At 42.0% G+C, this 21,823-nt stretch overlaps 5 protein-coding genes across 6 annotated transcripts; 3 read left to right on the top strand and 2 right to left on the bottom strand.

The window, feature by feature from the left end:
- The first annotated feature begins 729 nt into the window (after nt 1–729).
- On the top strand, nt 730–5,555 carry LOC147146246 (uncharacterized). Of its 2 annotated transcripts, XM_086034526.1 has the most exons (6): nt 730–1,021; nt 2,772–2,965; nt 3,033–3,172; nt 3,257–3,349; nt 4,129–4,297; nt 4,419–5,551. In XM_086034526.1, the coding sequence occupies exons 2-6, from the start codon at nt 2,776–2,778 to the stop codon at nt 4,586–4,588; spliced, it is 762 nt and encodes a 253-aa protein (XP_085890652.1). In that variant the 5' UTR covers nt 730–1,021; nt 2,772–2,775; the 3' UTR covers nt 4,589–5,551. The 2 variants fall into 2 exon arrangements, with proteins under 2 accessions (XP_085890652.1, XP_085890651.1); XM_086034525.1 differs by having other exon boundaries at nt 3,033–3,349; nt 4,419–5,555.
- A 979-nt stretch (nt 5,556–6,534) lies between these two features.
- On the top strand, nt 6,535–10,630 carry LOC147146245 (lysozyme g-like). The gene is made up of 6 exons (XM_086034527.1): nt 6,535–6,666; nt 8,742–8,768; nt 8,862–8,939; nt 9,806–10,002; nt 10,223–10,361; nt 10,430–10,630. The coding sequence occupies exons 2-6, from the start codon at nt 8,765–8,767 to the stop codon at nt 10,564–10,566; spliced, it is 555 nt and encodes a 184-aa protein (XP_085890653.1). The 5' UTR covers nt 6,535–6,666; nt 8,742–8,764; the 3' UTR covers nt 10,567–10,630.
- A 138-nt stretch (nt 10,631–10,768) lies between these two features.
- Nucleotides 10,769–12,509, top strand: LOC147146244 (lysozyme g-like). The gene is made up of 2 exons (XM_086034529.1): nt 10,769–10,994; nt 11,060–12,509. The coding sequence occupies exons 1-2, from the start codon at nt 10,843–10,845 to the stop codon at nt 11,409–11,411; spliced, it is 504 nt and encodes a 167-aa protein (XP_085890655.1). The 5' UTR covers nt 10,769–10,842; the 3' UTR covers nt 11,412–12,509.
- LOC147146243 (lysozyme g-like) lies at nt 11,874–14,808 on the bottom strand. The gene is made up of 6 exons (XM_086034528.1): nt 14,754–14,808; nt 13,059–13,115; nt 12,890–12,967; nt 12,502–12,698; nt 12,143–12,281; nt 11,874–12,074 (listed from the first exon to the last, which is right to left on the bottom strand). The coding sequence occupies exons 2-6, from the start codon at nt 13,060–13,062 to the stop codon at nt 11,938–11,940; spliced, it is 555 nt and encodes a 184-aa protein (XP_085890654.1). The 5' UTR covers nt 13,063–13,115; nt 14,754–14,808; the 3' UTR covers nt 11,874–11,937.
- A 565-nt stretch (nt 14,809–15,373) lies between these two features.
- On the bottom strand, nt 15,374–20,904 carry LOC147146242 (N-acetylmuramoyl-L-alanine amidase-like). The gene is made up of 4 exons (XM_086034146.1): nt 20,692–20,904; nt 18,286–19,146; nt 17,016–17,226; nt 15,374–16,726 (listed from the first exon to the last, which is right to left on the bottom strand). The coding sequence occupies exons 1-4, from the start codon at nt 20,765–20,767 to the stop codon at nt 16,423–16,425; spliced, it is 1,452 nt and encodes a 483-aa protein (XP_085890272.1). The 5' UTR covers nt 20,768–20,904; the 3' UTR covers nt 15,374–16,422.
- Nucleotides 20,905–21,823: the final 919 nt, after the last annotated feature.

Below are 21,823 nucleotides of genomic sequence, written 5' to 3'. Positions count from 1 at the left end.
TTTTGAAAAGTTATCTGCTTTTTACACTAAGTTGATTAATTAAAAGAAACAATATGTTGAAATTTGGCTATAAAATAACTGCTTCAAAAAAATTATTTTGTTGGTACTACTGCATTTTAAGAATCGAGTTGCTGCCAAAGTCATGTCAACCCCTATACTGTCGGCGGACCAGCCAGGCCACATAATGTTGTCTGCGTGTGTCTTATTATATCAATTGAAGTAACCATTTAGATATTTGACTGTAAATTATTTTTGAAGTGATCATAATGAAACCCTGGCTTATAAAAATAAGAGTAGAGTTGCTGCCAAAACCATTTTTATTTGTGTTTTAGGGGATGCTGGAACAGAATAATGGCCTTTCCATTCATTTCAATTGGGAAAGGTGATTTGAGTCTCCTCACCCAAACCAGTAATCTGTTGTAATACGAAGACTCACCTGTGAGAGGCAGCATGGTGCCACAGAACAACTAGACTGCCTGAAAATACAAAGATCTTAAAGTGTTGTAGTAGAAGAAAAAAAAAAAGCTTTTTTGTTAGTAAAGCTCGACTAGCTGAATTCGTAAACATTGAACAGTTTCAACATTTACGATTGTCGGTCCCGACTGTTGCGGGGGAGGAAAAATCACACGGCACACCACAGGATAATCGCTCAGAGTAATCTTTCAGATGACTACCAATCAGGTCTTTGTTGACTTTGAAGCGGGGGGGGGGGGGGGGGGGGAATAATCAAATTCTGCCCAATTGTCGGTATGTGTGTTACCCCGCTTTAGACATTGCCTGTGCAGTCTTCAACTTGCACTCAACTGTGGTTTGTGAATGACCAGATTTCTGCCTTGACAGGAATGTGCACAGTGTGGTGTTTGTGTGAGGAAGCAGTGCGGTTGTCACGTCACAGATGAAAGCGCTTCCTTTTCATGAAAACTTTAGAGTCTTCCAGACACAGTGACCTCACTTCATCTACAATCACTTGCTTAGTTTATTAGTTTGTGCCAGATTGCTTCAAGGGTGACCCTCATTTCTGGTAAGTTTTCATAGCAACAGTTTATCCATGTCGTATCGGCATTCAGTTGACATTTTACAGACTGCACCGTAGCGTGGTCTTGGTGAGCTAATAAATGATGCGCCTTTTTCATTTAATGTTGAAAGTTAACATTTTTTTTTTACACTTGTATTACAGTTAAAGTTCAAATGTGGGGATGAGTCTAACAATGATTGATAAATTAATTGTCATCTTAATTACATTTTTATATGATATGGAATGATATATTAATTGGATATGTTCATCATTACAGTTGAAAAAGGTGTATTTTCATGTTTTAAAAATATTTTATTTACAATTATTTAAAAAAAAATGGCTTGAGATGTATAGTACAACAATTGTAAATGGTAAAATTTAATTTGATCATTTTTGTGTGCTGTTACCAGTAAAACAAATCATTCTCTTAGTGTGAAATGTTAATGTATTTGGAATTATTATTAGTTTTACCATTTTATTGTTACAATTTTATTGTTACTATTATTGATGAAGATTCCCATTTGAGTAAAGTATTTGAGGCAAGTTGTAAAGTAAATCTTGGGAGTACTGCAGTATGAAAATACATTGAAATAAATCGGTTGTCATCTACTGTATGAATCTATACAACAACACGATATTGTTGTTATACAGTAATTATGCTCCTTTTCCTGTCACATTTGTTCTTAATTTACTCCGCCACAACATAAATGATATTGTTGCGCAAGCGGCTAAGAACCTCTTCTCAAAACGTATTTTCTGCTGCTATCTAGTGTCCAAGTCAAATACTGCATGCTGATTTTCTTTTTATTAAACAAGAGTGGAACTAGTTATCACCAGAGCTGGGCACTTGCCCCTTTTTTGCCCGTCCGGCCGCGACCCTCCACCCTTGACCAGGGACCATGGACCTACTTTTCCAGGCGTAGTTGTCGCCCTGTGATTTCCTCAGTGCACCGCGACGTGCGCGCAGTGATATAATTTCAAGTGTTACCAGTGATTCAACTTGTCTGTGAATGAATGCCGTTTACGCAATAAAAAGAAGCTGAGCTCCGAGACTGCTCCAAGTTATTAAGTTGTGAAAGACACAACAACCCAGCTGTGTGTACTTACTTCCATTGCGAGCCATGGGGTTGGTTTTGTCGTATTGTATAATTTATTCGTCCAACAGACCACAAGTCTGCAAGCAACAAATTACCTATTTTCCAAACTCCCCTCCTTCACACTTCCCTGCCTTCAAAATAAAAGCATGCCAGCAAACCACTACACAGCAGGTTTCCTACGGCGTATTTCCATAAGTAGGGAAGTGCATGGTGTGCCAGTGTCATACTTGAGTGCTGCGCGCAGTTTGATTTTCCTTCCCGACACAATTTGTTTTGTAAGAAGCCTAAAAAGAAGTCTTTCGCGAGTAGGCTGAGATCAAATTTGGCCGCCACGTCACACGCATGAGGGTCGATTAGTGGGCCGGACTAAAATCCACTTACGGCCATGCTTAGTCCAGCTACTTTTTTTAATTTGTCAAACCCCCCCCCCTCACCCCTCCGCCCCAAAAAAGGGTCCGACCGGTCCGGCCCAGGGACGGACTGCCCAGCTCTGGTTATCACCATAGTGTTTTCAAATAGCCTGCAATCTGTCAAGGGGGAAAAATATATGGAAGATTAAGATCGTAATGACTATGACTGATCCTGTTTACTGCTCAATTCCCTCTCATTACTCAGCGTTATTACATTAGGGAATGAATGTCAGGTTGTCCTTCCTCCAGAGTGATGCCTCGTTCCTTCTTGGTAAAGCGAGGAGGGCTGCACCCCCTACAGTCAGAACAGAGAATGAGCCTAGCCAAAAAAGGAAGGGGGCCCCGAGACTCATCTCTGGAGGACGCCACAGCTGCTCCACAGGCTGTTGACACGGTTGGCCTCGATTCGCAACAGCCATTTTGTCGTGACCAACACTGCGAAGGTAATCAGTGCCGTTAAAAAAATCAACCTTTGAGATGTTCAAATTTTATTTCTTACACTCTTCGTAGACTGTCCTGCTGAGCAAGTTGAAAAGTGGTCTGGACATCACGTGACTTCAGACACCCAAAAATCATCAGGAATGTCCGTTTTAGATCAGAGCAACTCAAAGATGATTTCTGACAGTCAAGAGTGTCCACTCTGTGGCAAAGTTGGCAATTTCTCCATTATAATACAAACACATTCAACTAGTAAACGTCAACTTGAAGATGTGTTCCTTATTTTGTTTTTGCAGTTATTTACCCATTTGTCCAGTTTTAAGAGGCACGTATACAAGTGCCATGGAATCACATCCTGCACAGCAGATGGTGAATCATGCAAGGGCAAGGTAAGAATCAGTTGTTTTATGTAGTACCACTTTTACGAATGCTACGCAAGTGCGACATTAGCATACAAGGCTTCATAGCAAGCACATGATGGGAATTGAAGTGAAGTCATTTCAAAGCTTTGACAACTAGATGGATTCAGAATTGGCGCCGCGTCAGCTGTGTCAGCTATGTGAGTCACTACACAACCAGTGGCAAATTTAAGGTCAATCCTCAACTAAAAGTGAGACTGCTAACTAATAACCTTGTTACTCCCCGAGTCTGAATAAGTCTCAAAGGGTGGTTGTGCCGCGGGGCTTTCCACGTTGTGATGAGAGGAGCTAGCCACCAGCTCGCGAGTGAGCTAACATGCTGCCGGGGCTCCTTTCGGCCAGCAGACGGGCCGCGTGCTCATCCGCGACGTCGCCGCCTCGCTTGGGAATCCAGATAACGACACAGAGCTCTTCTGTAAATTGCGGCATCCGGGGGAAGCTGCAATTTTTGGTGTGTACGCGGCAAAGCTAGCTAACTGCATGTTGTAGCAGTGCAAATTATATAAGGGGAGGGGCAACTCAAGCTGGACGCCCGAGTGAGATACGATGCGCTATTTTATACATTTAATGCTCAATCGCCACAAATGAGTACGACAGACTTACTACGTTATTAGCGATTATCTTAAAAAATATACAGCGGTAATCGATTGAGAAACAGATGGCTGATTTCACTGTACAGTGTGTTTAAGAAAAAAAAGCAGACAACAGGACAATAAAATGACATGAAATGTTGTGTTTGTGTGTGTCAGGACGTCAGGGCATTTGGCTGCAGCGTGTGCGGGAAAGTGTTCAAGCGCTCGTCCACCCTGTCCACTCACTTGCTCATCCATTCCGACACGCGGCCCTACGCCTGCCAGTACTGCAGTAAGCGCTTCCACCAAAAGTCGGACATGAAGAAGCACACTTTCATACACACGGGTGGGTGTCTTACCACTGAAATGAGTATTCTTATATGTCATAATGTGGGGTCTCCGACAAGCCCGATATCATCCGACGAGTGGGCCTTTGTGGCCGATGATGTTGATGCTTTGTGTGTCAGGCGAGAAGCCCCACGTGTGTCACATATGCGGCAAATGCTTCAGCCAGAGCTCCAACCTCATCACACACAGCCGCAAGCATCGGGGCGACTGGCCCCATCGCTGCCCTCGCTGCCTCTTCAGCTTCCAGGAGCATGTGGACCTGTGGCAGCACCACTGTGCCCACCGCTGACACGGCCAGGTCACACTCCACTGGGATCATTGGAGGCCTATTATTTCAAATTATTATTATTTTTTTCAATTCACCTGGAACCATTGCCTCCATGTATAGAGAGAGTTACAACTAACGGAATTTGGAATCATTTAGATTTTTTTTTTTAATCAATTAGAAAAAAAAACATAGGTCAATTTGGACTTAATCTATACATTTATTTGCTTTTATTATGCAAGAGCGATGGAAATCTTTGAAGATTTCACGCCTCTGAGCCAAGACTAAGCTGCGCAAAATCCTCGTCAGAGAGATGCTCTTTGCTGACGATGTGCGCTTGTTGCTCAAAGTGAAGAAGCTCTGCAACGGCTCATTACTTGCTTTGCTAGTGCCTGCACTGAGTTTGGTCTTGCGATCAGCCTGAAAAAGACTTATGTCATGGGAGGACCGAAGGGTACGCATGTCGCGGATGGAGGACGGACCGGCAAAAAAAAGTGTCAAGTGCCCAGCTCTGGGGTTATCCGCTACATCCCTGTGCAACGTAAAACTGTACCACCGGCTTCTCTGAGCTCGATCTCATTTAAGATGGACTGATGCAAAGTGGAAAATTGTTCTGTGGTCTGACAAATCCACATTTGTTTTGGGAAATTATGGACATCGGGTTCCCCCGGGCCAAAGAAGAAAAGAAACTCCCGGACTGTTATGGACAACAATGGAGACGCCGGACTATTGAACATCTGAAGCTGTACAACAAGCAAGAATGGGAAACAATTCCACCCACACCGATTCAACAATTAATGTCCTTAGTTCTCAAACATTTGTTGAGTTATTTAAAGTGGAAGTCAACGCAAACATTTTTTTTCAAGAAAATGTTCTAAGCAAGGCCACTAGTTGAAACGGGGCATTCTGATAAATATTGCGTTTGTGGAATAAGTGTTAATCCGCTCGTTTTTAGCCATCTCTGGGGGCGGCCATTTTGTCTTCTGTCGACTGAAAATGACATCACAACTGCTCACAACGACCAATCACGGCTGACTTGTTTTCTTAATCTGAGCCGTGATTGGTCGTTGCGAGCAGTTGTGATGTCGTTTTCAGTTGACAGAAGTGATAAAATGGCCGCCCACAGAGACGGCTAAAAACGAGTGCATTCTGCTGCTTAATTTATATTCCACAAATGCAAAATTAATCAGAATGCCGTGTTTCAACTAGTGGGCCTGCTGGGAACATATTCTTGAAAAAAATATGTTTGGGTTGACTTCCGCTTCAAAGAAAAGGTGATTTAACAGAGTGGTAAATATGACCCTGTCCCAGCTTTTACGGAATGTGTTGCAGCCATAAAATTCAAAGTTTATGATTATTTGCGAATGACAATCAAGTTTATCAGTTTGAATGCTGATATCTTGTCATCGTGTATTCAATTAAATATAGGTTGAGCATGATTTGCAAATCATTGTATCCTGCTTTTATGTATGTTTAACGCAGCTTTCCAACTTCATTGGAATTGGCAATTGGGTTTGTAAGATCCAAACATATTTCATCACATTGTAACATTTTATCATTACATCCATCAATGCATCATCTAAAACGCTTTCAGACTATATTCTTGATAAAGAAAATCTTTACTTGGCAAAGTGTCAATTCTAATGCTGTATATTAATTTTTGAAAGATAACGTTTTCCCTCACAACATTCTGATGTTTAAAGTGAAAGCATTTTCTTGTAAACAGTACCATGTCCATGTGATACTGTGCTTTTGTTACTGTAATTATGGATTTATCTTGTGATATTACATTTTTTTAAAATGTATTCATCATTTGTCATTATTTATTTACCGTATGACTTTACTTTCCTACAATAACCTCAAACAATCAAATTTTTGCCTTTTTTGTAATATTACAACTTCATTCTCATCAGAATATTTCAGCTATGTGAGATGACTTCTCGGAAAAGGGATGTTTCTGGTAAAAGGAAAGCGAAAGAAAATAGGGGTCAAAATGACTCTCCACAGGAGTATTAAAGGAGAAGGACAGAAAGCTGGTCAGACACTGAACAAGGCTGACTGACTGGAAGACACTCAACACCAACATCATCATCAAGAAACAGGTATCTGTCTTTTTACTAGGGGTGCACGATGTTGGGAAAAAAAATGAAATTGCGATTTTTGGGGGGGTTGCGATATATTGCAATACATATTGCGATGTTAAAAATAGAATTTTCACCAGATGACTTGAATAGATTTGTTTGGGAATAATTTGGTTAACTCACCATGACATCATTATAATATCGTTTAATCCAGACTAAGGGGATTCATCTGTGAATGATGATTGCTGTATATAAAAGGGATCACAGCAGTCATGTCTCTTAACATAATAGATTATTTAACATTGAATTTCACACTTCAATGTAAACAGCAGCAAAATATTAAACATATTTTAAACAAAAAAATAAAAAAGAGCAGATGCACTAGACCCTTGAGTCATTTAAAAGAAAATAGAAGAAGAAAAAAAACCTCTAAAGCAGCAGCAGAGTTATAAACACATTCAAACTAAATTATAAAATATTAAAAAATTAAAAAGCAGGGGTACTAGCGCCTGAGTTGTTTACAAAAATATAACACTAAGATAAAAAAAAAAAAAAAACTGCGAAACTGCAGCAAAGATGTAAACAAATTAGAACAAAAATATTAAAACTTAAAAGAGCCGGTGCATTAGTCCCCTGAGTTGTTCACAAAAATATAATAACAACTAAAACGGTCTGTAAAACATATTGCATCCGTGATTTTTCGGTGCTGTTTGGACTTCTTATCATAAGGAGTTGCTGGCGAAGGTGTCTGTAATTGTTTTTCGAGTAGATGCAGTTTCACCTCGGGTCCCACTTCTTAGTTTGAACTATTCATATAGGGGCTTGTGACGACGATTGCAGCAACAACGGCGAGGCTCTGTTGGCCAAGAATGTTTTGTTGTTTTGAATCTTCCTTTTTGTAGCCGAAATACTTTCATATTTTGGATGTTGACTTTCTTTTGAGGGCCACATCCACTGCCGCTTCTGCCGCCGCTCCATGTCGCCTGTTATTTTCAGAGCAGACAGCAGAGTGGAGGGGGAGGGGCCGGCGACTGATTGGCAGGAAGGAGGGGGTGAGCGAGACAGGCTGTGTAAGAGCACGGAGTAGCTTTCTGCTTTTTTGAAGCAAAACAAAAGTTTGCGTGTTCTAAGAAAAAAAAAAAGTTAAAACATCGCACGTTCTAGATGTGACTATGCCGCATGCGCACATTGCAATCGCGATGTTCAAAAGACACATCGTGCAGGCCTACTTTTTACCCATTTTATCTGCCTATGCATAATAGTGCATTTCCATTTTAGACATGACTCAAAGCGGAAGTCAACCCAAACTTTTTTTTTTTTTTCCAAGAATATGTTCTATGCAGGCCCACTAGGCGAAATATGGCATTCTGATTGATGTGTTCGTGGAACGTGAGTTAAGCAGCAAAATCCACCCATTTCTAGCCATCTGAGGGAGCGGCCATTTTGTCAATTGCTGTCAACTGAAAATGAAATCACAGTTGCTTGGGGCTCAGGTAACGGCCAATCACGGCTCAGCTTCAGAAAGCCGGTGGGCTGTGATTGGTTGTTACCTAAGCCCTGAGCAACCGTGATGTCATTTTCAGTCGACAGAAGTGGCAAAATGGATTAACTCCTATTCCACAAACGCAATATGAATCAGAATGCCTTGTTGTAAAACAGACACGTTTTCAAACGCGTGTTTACTGTGTTAGAACTTAAGAAAACTGCATCATCCATCTATACTGGAATAGAGTTTTCCACACCAACTCAGGCTTGTCAGTCCTAACTAAGTCTTGTTGCGCGAACTGATGACGCCTTCTCGGATGAGAGGAGTAAGGTCTTCTAGGACAAACAGAGCAGTCCAGTTGCGATCGATTCAATGCCCTGAGAAAAAGTTGACCTAGAGGATGAATGAGAATATCCGCAAGCATATATTAGAAGGCTCATTTGCGGGTGAACTGGAGCCTCTCTCTGCCGACTTTGAGCGAGGGGTGTATTACGATATGCTGATGAGGAAATGAATTCTTTTCTGATCTAATACCTACCAGTACTACAAAGGCTTATTTTATGTTCTGTGTAATGTATTGGAACTAAACTAGACTTTTTTTCGACTGTAGGTGGTCACACATTGACGAGGACAATGGGTGAGTGTGCCTTTTCTACTGTCAAAATTTCCTCTTGTGAGCTGAAGATATTGATGAGCCGTCATGTGTATAAATTGGAATTTGCACGTTTAGGTTTCGGGAACATCATGAGGGTTGACACAAGTGGAGCATCCAGGGAGACAGCCAATCAAGACAACCTGCCATCTGCTGGTAAACGTCCACTTTTTTGCAACCTTGGTTTCACGGAGGGCAAATGATGACGTGATTACACAATAATCAGTAAAACAATTCACTGCAAAATGTAAACAACTCAACCGAGTCATATTGAGTAGATGATTGTGTCATCCGTGTTGAGATGAATTGAACAGTATTATGAACACTGAAAACGATAACAAAAGGACAACAACAGTGGCCCTAAAACAGACCCTTATGGCACGCCTTTCCAGACATTCAGACAATTTGATCAGTAACCATCAGCTACATTAATTTCTGCTAGATAAATACTATAGTTCTCAATATCGTTACACTATTATCAAAGCCAATGTTTTTCCGTTGCTCAAGAATTACTGCACGTTAGAAGGCGAAAAAATGATCGCTTGTTGCATAATTTTGCTAAACTGGGTCGTTTTGAGATTGGCCAAAAATTATTTGGTTAATTTGTGGAAGCACCATTAAGAAGAGGAGTGATGCCTGTAACGCGTTACATCAAACTTACTTTCAAGTAACACAAATTTAACGCCACTTAGTTCCTCCTCTTTGTAGAATATATTGACTTCTAAATGCAGGCAATATCAATACTTCAAAGAGCAGCACCTTTCACCATTTGAAAATATGCAGCAGGACATCAACACTAACAAGTGTAGCAAGTGCTAGAAGTCGTCCGTTCAAATGGTCAGTCCTGATGGTCTTCCGAGGATCTAAATTGCAGAGAGCATCGACTACCTCAGCTGCAATAAAGGGCCGAAAGGAAAACCCATGACATTCACAGTTTGTTCCCTTTTTAGACTAATGCAATCATGCTCCCCCCAAAGCTAACAGTCTTCCCACCCACCTCTGTGTGGTGCCTCTCTTTGAAGGTGTGTCAGCATCCAACACCATGGCACAAACGGATCTGGGCAGAATGAACAAGTACAAGTCCCTCATTCAGAACGTAGGAGGGCGGGAGGGAATTGATCCTGCTATCATCGCTGGCATCATTTCCAGAGAGTCCAGGGCTGGAAATGTACTGACAAATGGCTGGGGAGACCACGGCAACGCATGGGGACTCATGCAGGTTGGTAGTGCACGTTATAATAATGCGACAGTAGAATTAGTTCAAGTGATTTTCCAGTGAGCCTCTCGCTCAAAGTCCGTTGGGGTAATATCCAGCTCGTCAGTGACTCTCATGAGGACAAGCTCAAGGGAAAACGAATGGATGTATGGTTTTTAATCCAGTCGTAATCCTCATGGGGAATTCCGTTGCTGTCCTCTCTACTTTACTGTAACGTGTGTAGGTTGATAAGCGGTATCACACGCCACGAGGCGGATGGAATAGCGAGGAACACCTCAGCCAAGGCACGGATATCTTGATCACTTTCATCAATCAGATCAAGAAAAAGTTCCCCGGCTGGACTGCAGAGCAGCAACTCAAAGGTTTGCTTGAACACTTTTACATGACACGTGCGCCGTCTTTCGGTTCATTTTGCATTCAACCTTTGCAGGCGGGATAGCGGCCTACAACATTGGTCTGCGAGGTGTTCAAACATATGAAAGGATGGACATGGGCACGACTGGAGACGACTACTCCAGCGATGTCGTCGCCAGAGCTCAGTGGTACAAAAGCAGAGGAGGCTTTTAGCTCGAAAACGATGCAGTAGAGGAAAAAGTCCTTGTCAACCCTGAATAAACACAAGTCAAACCGGCATTGTGTTTTCGTCTTGTTCATCACCAAGTGAAAGGGTCGCTGGTATCATTTCCAGAGAGCTGGAAATGCGTTGAATAACGGCCGGGGACTCATGCAGGTTGGCAGCGCATGTTTTAATGACGCAATGGAATTAGTTGATTGATGTCCAGTTGTTAATCTAGTCGTAATCCGAACAAGAAACTCTTTTGCTGTCCTTCCCACTTCACTGTGATGCTGTATGTGCAGGTTGATAAGAGGTGTCACTCTCCACAAGGCGGATGGAATAGCGAGGAACACATCCTCCAAGGCACAGAAATCTTGATCTGTGTGATCAATGAAGTCAAGAGAAAGTTCCCTGGCTGGAATGCAGAGCAACAACTCAAAAGGTTTGTCCACTCTCACATGACGCATGCGTCATCTTCTGCCTGATTTTGTATTGAACCTCTGCAGGCGGCTCGGCGGCCTACAACGTGGGCCCGGGATCCGTGCATTCATATGACGGGGGCGACAATAACACCATTGGGCGCGATTACTCCAATGACGTCGTTGCCAGAGCTCAGCGGTACAAACGCAACGCTACAATCCAGCCTGTTTTAGACAGTCTTACCATTGCCGACTCAGGGTTGTGCACAACGCACTCACACAAGAGACGTTGCTGTTTGCCTTTCTATCGCCGAAAAGTAAAAACAAAAACATGTTTTATCACACAGGTACTGCACATGCTGACGTTCAACAGTGGAATATTTTTCAGGAATGTGTGCGCCATATTTAATCACTTTTACGACCAGAAAAGTCATTAAAAGTGCACAATGGAGTCGGGTAGGTACGGTGCCACATCCAGCATTGTGGCAGTAAATTAAATGTCAAGTCATAATAATGATTTCGATTTTTTTATAGCAACCCAATTCGAACCTCTCCCATATATAGAAATGTTATTATTATATTCCGTATTTTTTTCATCCTATCTATGAATAACCTGTCAGTTTTTCCTTTCACCCATATATAGAATTATTATTACTATTATTATTATTTAACTGGGGATTTATATTAAATCCTCTTCTATGAATAACCCAGTCATTTGTACTTTTAAAAATTAATTGCAGAAATGAATAAATGTGGCCCTCTAGCACAAAAATGTAGCCTGCCCGTTTATCTTCGGACTTAAACCCTTTGGAATACTTCGACCCACTGAAGACAACTGAAAGCATCACAATTAAAAAGGTTCCCTTTCACTTGGTGATGAACAAGACGAAAACACAATGCCGGTTTGACTTGTGTTTATTCAGGATTGACAAGGACTTTTTCCTCTACTGCATCGTTTTCGAGCTAAAAGCCTCCTCGGCTTTTGTACCACTGAGCTCTGGCGACGACATCGCTGGAGTAGTCGTCTCCAGTCGTGCCCATGTCCATCCTTTCATATGTTTGAACACCTCCCAGACCAATGTTGTAGGCCGCTATCCCGCCTGCAAAGGTTGAATGCAAAATGAACCGAAAGACGGCGCACGTGTCATGTAAAAGTGTTCAAGCAAACCTTTGAGTTGCTGCTCTGCAGTCCAGCCGGGGAACTTTTTCTTGATCTGATTGATGAAAGTGATCAAGATATCCGTGCCTTGGCTGAGGTGTTCCTCGCTATTCCATCCGCCTCGTGGCGTGTGATACCGCTTATCAACCTACACACGTTACAGTAAAGTAGAGAGGACAGCAACGGAATTCCCCATGAGGATTACGACTGGATTAAAAACCGTACATCCATTCGTTTTCCCTTGAGCTTGTCCTCATGAGAGTCACTGACGAGCTGGATATTACCCCAACGGACTTTGAGCGAGAGGCTCACTGGAAAATCACTTGAACTAATTCTACTGTCGCATTATTATAACGTGCACTACCAACCTGCATGAGTCCCCATGCGTTGCCGTGGTCTCCCCAGCCATTTGTCAGTACATTTCCAGCCCTGGACTCTCTGGAAATGATGCCAGCGATGATAGCAGGATCAATTTCCTTTTGCCCTCCCACGTTCTGAATGATCGTCTTGTAATTGTTCATTCTGCCCAGATCTGTTTCTGCCATGGTGTTGGATGCTGGCACGCCTTCAGTGAGAGACACCACACGGGGGGTGGTGGGGAGACTGTTAATTTTGAGGGGGCATAATTGCATCAGTCCATCAAGACAGATGAAATTATCTTAATATATGTCAAGGGTCTGTTTTAGGACCACTGTTTTTATCTATATATATATATATATATATATATATATATATATATTGAAAAAAGATGTTTACCGTCATTTGTCAGCCCGTCTTGACTTGCTGTTCTCCGGGATGCTCCATTTGTGTCAACCTTCGTGATATCCCCAAAACCTACGTGCAAATTCAAATGTCTTTAAATGGATTCTCATCAACAGCATCAGCTCACATGGGCACATTTCGGCTTAAGAAAAGCCACGCTTACCCATCGTACTCGTCAATGTGTGAACCCGTACAGTCGGAATCAGTCCGGTTTAGTTCACTGCATAATATAGAACAGAACAAAATGAAATGAGCATTAGTAGTACTAGTAGACAATATGCATTGAATGAAAAAAAAAAAAAGCTATCTTTATTTCCTCATCAACATACAACAATAAATAATTGTAACCTGCCTCTGGCTCAAAGGCAGTGGGGATAGGCTCCAGCTCACCCGCTAATGAGGAGAAGTGCAGTGTAACAAAGTGAAGCCCCACCTATTCACGATTCGTCATTTGCAAATTCTTCTACTTTTGGGTATCCTCCCTTTTTTACTGAAAACCTCAACTATTTACATTTTGTATGCTCTGGACAAGGTCATGTTTACATTTTTTCTTAGTTTCTTTGGTACATTTCTCAGATGAGAATTGAATTTCTCAAAACTGCTTGTCAAATTTTTACATCATCGCATCACTTGTGCATATATCAAAAAAAGCATTTTCACATTTCACATTTCTACCTTTTTTAAAAAAAAAAAAAAATGCGATGCAGTGCTGTCTTTCCCTTTCTGTACCACAATAATTTGTCAACAAATCACAGAGGAAAACAGGAAAAATGAAATGATAATCTTGCCCAGTCTCTTACAATCAAACTTCCATACATGCGAAGGTGTAAATTTCAATTTAGAATACTGAATTTGTCATCAAAACTTAATCTGCATTTTACATCAAAATATCATTGTTATATTGGCGTCATGACTAAGCAATTTGACTGTATTATCTGTATACAATAACTCAAAGGGCCCTACCTTTGTAGACTGGCACCCGTGTGCTCGGCATAAAAATGGGTGTAACTTCATTTTCGTGCCAGCGCAAATAGCGTGTTTGTGGCCGTGTTGCGCCTGTCTGAGCTGCCTCACCCTAGATGCACCAAATAATTTGCTGACAGAAATTAGTCTGCGCTAGGCGTGGGAAAATCCCTTTGAATCATTCTAGAAATCAATTCATCGAATGAATTATAATTATTATCACATTGCTTTTGCGAGTCAGCTGTAATGCTGTGCAGAACTAAGACTGTTTGGCCAAATGATTTTTATAGTTTTAAGAATGTCATTTCTGTTTCAAGAAATGAGCCAGACCTGCGGAGAAAAAGTTACCAGTAACCTCTCTTCAAGTGGAAATGTGTCAAATTGACCGCTTTAATTGCTTCTGCGTAAACGGGTCTGTAAAGTGCCAGGTCAACCAGGATGAAATTAAACACCCAGTTAGATCTTCTCTTCCTATTTCTGCAAATGTCTGAGCAAGCCGTTCTGAATTTAGTTAGATTGTGACAGGGGCGGAGCCAGAACGTGGCTAATGGGTGGGCCTGGAAAAATCAGGGTGGGCCTGAATATTTCTCTCACTACGCACAATCCTCCTGTCCCGACACATCATATATTCAAATCAAATGACAAACGGAATAATATGAAGTTCAGCTCTTCCTTAGACAACCACAATTACGCCATTCTTAATATTCAATTTTAAAAAACGCAAATGATTTCATAGTTTACTAAAAATGTCAAAAGTATATATTTTTTTATGAATCTCACTAGGTGGGCAGTCTCTCAATGTGGGTGGGCCTGTGCACACCCAGGCCCACCCATGGCTCCGGCCCTGGATTGTGATGTCGCAGTGTGACAGACAGACAGATAGATAGGTAGATACCTGCGCCTTGATGATGATCAGTGTCTGCCCGCCATTCAGCCTTGTTCAGTGTTCTACCAGCTTTCTTTCTTTTTCTTTCTCGGCTTCTCCTTTTATACACTGTGCTTCCTGTATTACTTCATCTTTTGTAAAAGTGTGCACTTTGTTCATCCAGTTCCCCCACGGGGATTTCCCTACATTGTTTACGTCCAACGAGTTTATGCACGTTATGATTCATTCCCTTTAGCAGAGATACTGTCGGCTATATCTTACTTTCTTTTTTATGGTAGTAGTACTGCATTACTGTACTGTACTAATATTTTTGTAATATGATGGGGGAAAAGTCATAAGTTTACAGAGTCACTATATATATATATATATATATATATATATATATATATATATATATATATATATATAATTTCATAGTTGTACCTTCATTTTAGTATGCCCCACCTTAAAGATGATTAATACAACTTTTTGTGTATTGTTTGTATAAGTGGGTGTTACTATAAGCACTATAATCGTGTAATTGGAGTGATATTGTAGTCACTGTTTGTGTTTTAAACAAATGGGAGCGGTTGAGGAAGCACTCAGGTACAGTACAGAATTTGTACTTGACAAAGATTGCAAGATGCAAATACAAAAAAAGCCTTTTATTAACAATTACATGAAGTACATTGGTTCAATGCAGCTTTATTTATATAGCACGTTTCACACGCAAGATAACTCAATGTGCTTCACACAAGCAAAGACACAACACCTAAAAGCATTTCGAAACACAACGCTAACTACATTCAAAAGCAAAGGGAAAAAGAACATACATTGACAACATTAAACACATTAACAGAAGAAGTTAAAAACATTAAAACATTTAAAAGTAAAGTTAAGAAGTATAAGTAGGGTTTCTAAAATTAGTCAAAAATCGTACTGTGAAATTGATTTTAAAATAATGAAAAAAAAACAAACATTAATCCACAGTAGGGGAAAAAGTTACATTTTTAACCTGGATTTAAAAGTGTTTACACTCGGGGCTGACTTCACCTCTGTTAGGAGTTCATTTCTTTTGCGTGCAGCATACCATCTAAATGCCGCTTCACCATGTTTGCTTTGAACTCTGGGCTCCACTAATTGACCCAATTCTGCAGACCTCAGAGCCCTGGTCTTTCTGTTTTTGTATGTCCCACCATTTTTCAAAATTATGGAAATTACGCTCTTGCATCTAGTACTGCTTTATGGGAAAAAAATAGCGCATCAACCAATTAGGTAGATTGTTCTTTTGTTTACAAATTCACAATCCAAATAACTTTTCGCCTAGCTAGAACAAAAGGGCTCTTATTGTTGACCGCTTGTTAGCAGAGATTACAGAGAGCTAAATCACACCATTGAAATAGTGTTACTAAGTAGAGCGAAAAAAAGATCATGGATTAAGTTTGCAGTCGTTAATCTGAAGCTCAAAACTAGAAATCACCTTATTTGTGTTTATTATTAGCGATGTTTGATACCTTTTTAACTTTGGAGCATACAGAGGATAGCAAACAGACTTTTACACAATTAAAACTAGGGAATCAAATGCCAGCAAAATCCAATTCACAAGCGGTGAAAAACATTTCATTATGATGTTATTATGCCTTCTAGCGTTTAAATGTGTCAATGTGCATGATGATATTTCACGCACCATATGGAGGGGTCAGTGTCTGAAATGATCCCAGTGTGTTATTTCGGAAAAGAACGCATCTCCGGGGCAGGAAGTGTAGTTGACCATCTGCCTGTGGCCATGGATGGCGTAGTTGGTCACAAGCTTCCCTCCGTCCACGGCGCAGCGCGTCAATCGATGACGTAGAAGGTCCATGGCGTGACGCGACGGAAGAGTTGACGTGTAGTTGCCGATGATCGACACGCCGAATCCGAGGCTGTTGTGTCCTCGCGTGTGCGTGCCGAGGAGGTTCCAACCCCGGCCTTCGTAGATGTAACCATCCGAGCCCACCACGAAGCTGACGAGGCAGAATACGCGTTTGATTGTAAATTGGCTGCACACGTCACAGGCAGGTGAATGTGAACATATAACGCAAAGAATCTCATTTCTGACTTGCCTATATACTGCAGTATACTTTCTACAAGAAATAGAAATAGCAAAGCTGTGTACTTTATTTCTCAGAACGTTACAATGTTTTGTTTTTTTTCTCAACCGACAGATTTTTGTCAGAAATTCTCTTTGCTGAATTTTGAAGTCTGCCTTGTGAATTGTAATGATTTCAAAAAGTGAAAATCAAAAGGTGTCACCTGTATCCAATGTCACTCCAGTTGCGGACCTCCTGGTGGAAGCGTTGCATGGCTCTCATGTCCCGGGAACACTTTGGAAAGGACAGGCAGGGCTGCGAGGGCTCATAGGTGTGGTGAACGTAGAGAAACCGCAGGGGTAGAGACAGTGGTATTGGGGTTCCCTTGTGAGCCTTTGCCCTCCACTGGCAGCGAGAGATGATTTGAGGACAATCTGCAGCAAAGGGTCAGATGGTGTTTTGGGTTTCACTTTTCTTAGCACTGTGAGAGGTAAGATGTTGCAGAAGGTTGGTAGCTAAATACTGGAATGAAATAGTACAATGTGGTGATCGTTTAATTCGGTTTGGCTTTAATGGTGGTCTGAACCCGTACTCTTTGGGTTATGTTGTGGCTCGGATTAAAATCGGGGGTTGGTTCAGTGTTGTAGTTTGGGGAATAAGTTTAGCATTAGGGACTGCTGTTCGATAATGTTCTGAGGGTTTGGTTTGCAATGAACCCTTTCATGCATGGTGGTCACTACAGTGGACAGCTATTTAAAAGTTGCTTTCGCCTATATCCATCCATTATCGAGACCGCTTCTCCTCACAAGGGTCGCGGGGAGTGCCGGAGTCCTATCCCAGCTGTCTTCGGGCAGTAGGCGGGGGACACCCTGAATTGGTTGCCAGCCAATCGCAGGGCACACAGAGACAAACAAACAACCTCACTCACACTCACACCTGGAGGCAATATAGAGAGTCCAATCAACTTACCATGCATGTTTTTGGAATGTGGGGGGAAAACCCGGAGAAAACCCACGCAGGCACGGGGAGAACATGCAAACTCCACACAGGGAGGCCGGGGCCGGGATTGAACCAACGACCTCTGAACTGTGAGGCGGACGTGCTAACCAGTCGACCACCGTGCCGCCCTCGCCTGTATTAATTAATCTAAATTAAAAAAAAAAAATTTATATGGAGTTTGCATGTTCTCCCCGTGCCTGTGTGGGTTTTCTCCGGGTACTCCGGTTGCCTCCCACATTCCAAAAACATGCATGCTAAATTGATTGGACTCTCTATATTGTCCCTTGGTGTGATTGTGAGTGCGGATGTTTGTCTTTATGTGCCCTGCGATTGGCTGGCAACCAGTTCACGGTGGACCCCGCCTACTGTCTGAAGAAAGCTGGGATAGGCTCCAGCACGCCCCGCGACCCTTGTGAGGATAAGTGAATTGGATAATGGATGGATGGCTGTTCTGAGAATTTGATTTGAAATGAAAGGATAGTGTTCTGACTTACCCCAGTACCTGCGCACAAATTCCCCAAGTCCTTCCCTCACCGCCTTGTTCACGCCAGTGTCCAAAGCGATCCACTCCGTCTTCTCCAACCGCCAGACCAGGTTGAGCGTGTCCATCACCTCCTTCTGAAGATCAAGGGGCTCCAGAATGGACCGAGAGGTCTCCCTTCGCCTTGGACTAATATGTCCAGACAAGGTATCAAGACCCTGGCTTGCATGCAGGGTAAAGCTGTAGTATTCTTTTAGGATCTCGCTAAGAGCGTGTGGCTCTTCAGATTTGGGTAGTCGGCTGATATCGGTGCCCAGTATTACTCCATCCATCCCCCCGTTAATAACTGCGTCGGTGGCCAGGGTGGCAGGCCAAGACAGTTTGAACACCTTTGGGCTCTCCACGCTGTCCCAGCACCCGTCAGGCCCAAGGCGATTGGACAATGGGATGTCTTGAAGGCTGAGGAAGGATAAGCCAAGTATCCTCCCCAAGGTGAGTGGAAAGAGTCCGATGGCTGAGGTCGCCTCCAGTTTGGCTTTGAGCCCGGATTCAATACCCAGCAGCAAAGGTGCCAGGGCAACCGTGGTGCCGTCCGGGGTAAGCGTCACCCCTCGCTCCTCGCCGCTGTCCGTCACAATGTGGTGGACTGCCTTGTCAAAAAAGCTGAAGGATGAAGCGTTGAGGATGGAGCTCTCGAGCCCTGCGGCGTCTGTGAGGTTATTCGAAGCACCCAGGAAGTGGATAGTCATGGCGTCGTCATGGCCGGCGGTCCTGCGCAGGGCCCGAACCAGCGCCAGGGGGGACAGACCCGGGTTGGACTCTTCAACCTGTTGCACTGCATGGATGAAGTTGTCCATGCTCCGGAGGTGGACACCTTGACCGTGTAGAATAGGAGAATCGCAGTCATTGCACTAAAGTAATGCAATTATTGTACTGTTCAAGGAATGGGGGGCGGGGCTCTTGATTTTACAATGGAGTTCTGCTTCTACGGTAATAATACAGTAGACTGTAGCCCAGATTTGTCAGGGTGCATTTTAGAGCATCACTAGCTCATCACAGACCTGCTAACAACTTCTTTACTGTATAGATAGATAGCGAGATGAATATTTTATTAATCTCATTGGGAATATTCAGGCATCACGGCTCACGGTCAACGAACCAAAATAAATGCAGATGCACATAAACATTAATACATAAATAGCAACTTTCGGATTGGCAAAACAAAAAGATGGTGCGTTAGAAAAGCAGGTTTCCGATAACTCGAGTCAGTGTTACCGACTACAGCTTGAATGTGTTTAAAACTTTAAGTTCAAGTTGATTTAAGATAGTAGGTGTCTAAAATAAAGCGAAGAAAGTCAACACAGTCTGAGTTACTCACACAGGACGGCAATGGAGGACATTGAAATGTACTCGGACACCAACGTAGAGCAGCGGAAAGAAGAGGCCGTGGAGCTTAATGTATAATTCTGTAATTTACACCTCATGTATATAGAGTTGTGGCAATAGATGTCGATTAAGCTAGTTAAGATATTCTGTACTCTGTTGTTTTCTTGAGGGGCGGGGGGCATTGTTGTCTGACCAGAGAACGTAACAAAATAAAAGGTCTTTACCACCCATGTCAAGCCACAATTCCGCAGTTATTACCGGTACTTAAAAATAACACGGTACTCACTGTATGTCATTCCATTTTAATGCTATTTACGCATATATGTTGTTTCTTCACCTGTTTTTTTCTTTAACATATGATAGAAAAAAGTGGAACATGCAGTGAGACGTATGACTTCTCAACCCTTCCTGAAACCCCATAACAAGGTTGCAAACAAGTAGTTAAATACCCACATTTAAAGCGGGAAAAAAAAAACATACTAAAGCCAACAATCCATTGATCGAGCAATTGAGCAAAGGTATTCGGTTGCAGGGATCCTATTATTACTACTACTGACCGTTAAAGTGTCGCAATGACTGCTGTGAAGAAAGGTCATTGGACGCAACCCAATGCACGTAGATCAGCGCTTCCCAATCTTTTTTTTTCAGCCAAGGCACATATTTAACATTACAAAAAGCTCACGACACACCAATCGAAATGGCCCAAACTGTATGTTGAAATAATGATGTCAACTTACGAACACGGTGTCAAATCTGAGCCTGTTTAGTTGAACTCATCGCTATTATTATTTGTATTACTGGCAGTAAGTGGATACACAGATTGACTATGCTTTCTGCCATCGAGAGGAAGAGCATTTCATTGTACAGCTGTCGCGATATGTCACTGACATAGATAGATATACAAAACACATTAGTTGTGGGAGTTAAATGAAATTGAATTTAGTGAAATTGGATAATTGAATCACCGCTCTATACCTCAAATCTAAAAAGAAAACAAAAATAATGCAGTAACTGGCCAAAATCCAAAACATACCTGCTTGCCTGCATGATATTAAAGTGAAACAGTAGGATGATGCCAAAATGAAGAGTTGCACTCGAAATGATGCCATCTCAGAATAAATGAATAAGGATGACCCAAAACAGTAATCGGGTAGACAGAAGAAAGCCGCTTTCAAATTTTACAATGTTCCCAGGCGCAGTAGGGTGACTCGATGTGTGTGTATGCACTTATGCCCGTGAGGACGAGTACACGGTTACAAATATTGATTCAGCCAACAGGAAGATGCATCCAGAGCTAAACAGCGACTGCCCCAACGCAAGTTGCAAAGGTCACAACATCATCAGTCATCACGTTAAAGTCCACCATTCTTAGTGTATCCTGATAGTGGAGTTTTGAGAAATCTAAAATAAATAGAAACACTTTACAGTGAATTGAGAGAGCGAGAGAGAGAGAGAGAGAGAGAGAGAGATCCCACCAATATGCATTTTCCACAAAAAAACGGGGTTGTCCTCCCGAAAAAACCCAAAAATAGATTTTTTTTCAATCCACTAAAGGTAAATTGGCAGGTGCCAAACCACGAATATGTGGGCATCCACTGTAGTAGAAGAAAGAATATCAACCCACAAAACATTTTTTGGGGAAACCTCTTCTTATTTTTATAATTTTTTATTTATTTATTTATTTTTGTTTTTTTGGATTAATCACCCATTCCTGTTCTACCTCATCTGTAATTACTGGTTCTAAGGAAAGCCCAGAGGTTTAAAGCAACACTGTCATAGGTCCGTTTTTGTTGATTATGGCGGCGCCATGTGGACAAAAGCGGTAGTGTTTTGACAAAAGTCAACCACATTCCCCATGCGCGCCAGCGCGTAGTGTCGTGAAATCCTGAGTTCTCGCTGGCCTGCAAGTTGGACTGAATTACATTTCTATTGCCAGTGGCTGTGTGAAAGGTGAATAGCGATGACGTAATGAATTTAATTTTGTTTAAACAATACTTTTGTTTTTTGTTTGTTTTGGGGCTTCTGCCATGACACCAGTAATAATAACGAGTAGACGTTCGAATCGACTTCCATCCTTATGGCGAAAGGAGGAAGTGAGTATGCCATAAAGCAATTCAGGACATTTGTATTTTTTTTGTGTGTGCCAGGGTTGCTCCCATCCTCCT

This window comes from Filicampus tigris, chromosome 6, assembly GCF_054856515.1.
Source record: "Filicampus tigris isolate MCC_2025a chromosome 6, RoL_Ftig_1.0, whole genome shotgun sequence".
Taxonomy (NCBI): domain Eukaryota; kingdom Metazoa; phylum Chordata; class Actinopteri; order Syngnathiformes; family Syngnathidae; genus Filicampus; species Filicampus tigris.
Note: the sequence above shows the minus strand (reverse complement) of the source record. Positions and strands in the feature narration are given on the sequence as shown.

Coding starts and splice junctions, on each gene's coding strand:
- LOC147146245 (XM_086034527.1), top strand. Junction 10,003..10,222: donor ACGCATGGGGACTCATGCAG/GTTGGTAGTGCA, acceptor TAACGTGTGTAG/GTTGATAAGCGGTATCACAC. Junction 10,362..10,429: donor TGCAGAGCAGCAACTCAAAG/GTTTGCTTGAAC, acceptor CAACCTTTGCAG/GCGGGATAGCGGCCTACAAC.
- LOC147146243 (XM_086034528.1), bottom strand. Junction 12,282..12,501: donor ACGCATGGGGACTCATGCAG/GTTGGTAGTGCA, acceptor TAACGTGTGTAG/GTTGATAAGCGGTATCACAC. Junction 12,075..12,142: donor TGCAGAGCAGCAACTCAAAG/GTTTGCTTGAAC, acceptor CAACCTTTGCAG/GCGGGATAGCGGCCTACAAC.
- LOC147146242 (XM_086034146.1), bottom strand. CDS start 20,767: ATGGCATCATTTCGAGTGCAACTCTTCATTTTGGCATCATCCTACTGT. Junction 19,147..20,691: donor AATATCATGCAGGCAAGCAG/GTATGTTTTGGA, acceptor TACACGGTCAAG/GTGTCCACCTCCGGAGCATG. Junction 17,227..18,285: donor ATTTGTGCGCAGGTACTGGG/GTAAGTCAGAAC, acceptor CCTTTGCTGCAG/ATTGTCCTCAAATCATCTCT.
- LOC147146244 (XM_086034529.1), top strand. CDS start 10,843: ATGCTGTATGTGCAGGTTGATAAGAGGTGTCACTCTCCACAAGGCGGA. Junction 10,995..11,059: donor AATGCAGAGCAACAACTCAA/AAGGTTTGTCCA, acceptor TTGAACCTCTGC/AGGCGGCTCGGCGGCCTACA.
- LOC147146246 (XM_086034525.1), top strand. CDS start 2,776: ATGCCTCGTTCCTTCTTGGTAAAGCGAGGAGGGCTGCACCCCCTACAG. Junction 2,966..3,032: donor TCGTGACCAACACTGCGAAG/GTAATCAGTGCC, acceptor CACTCTTCGTAG/ACTGTCCTGCTGAGCAAGTT. Junction 4,298..4,418: donor GCACACTTTCATACACACGG/GTGGGTGTCTTA, acceptor TTTGTGTGTCAG/GCGAGAAGCCCCACGTGTGT.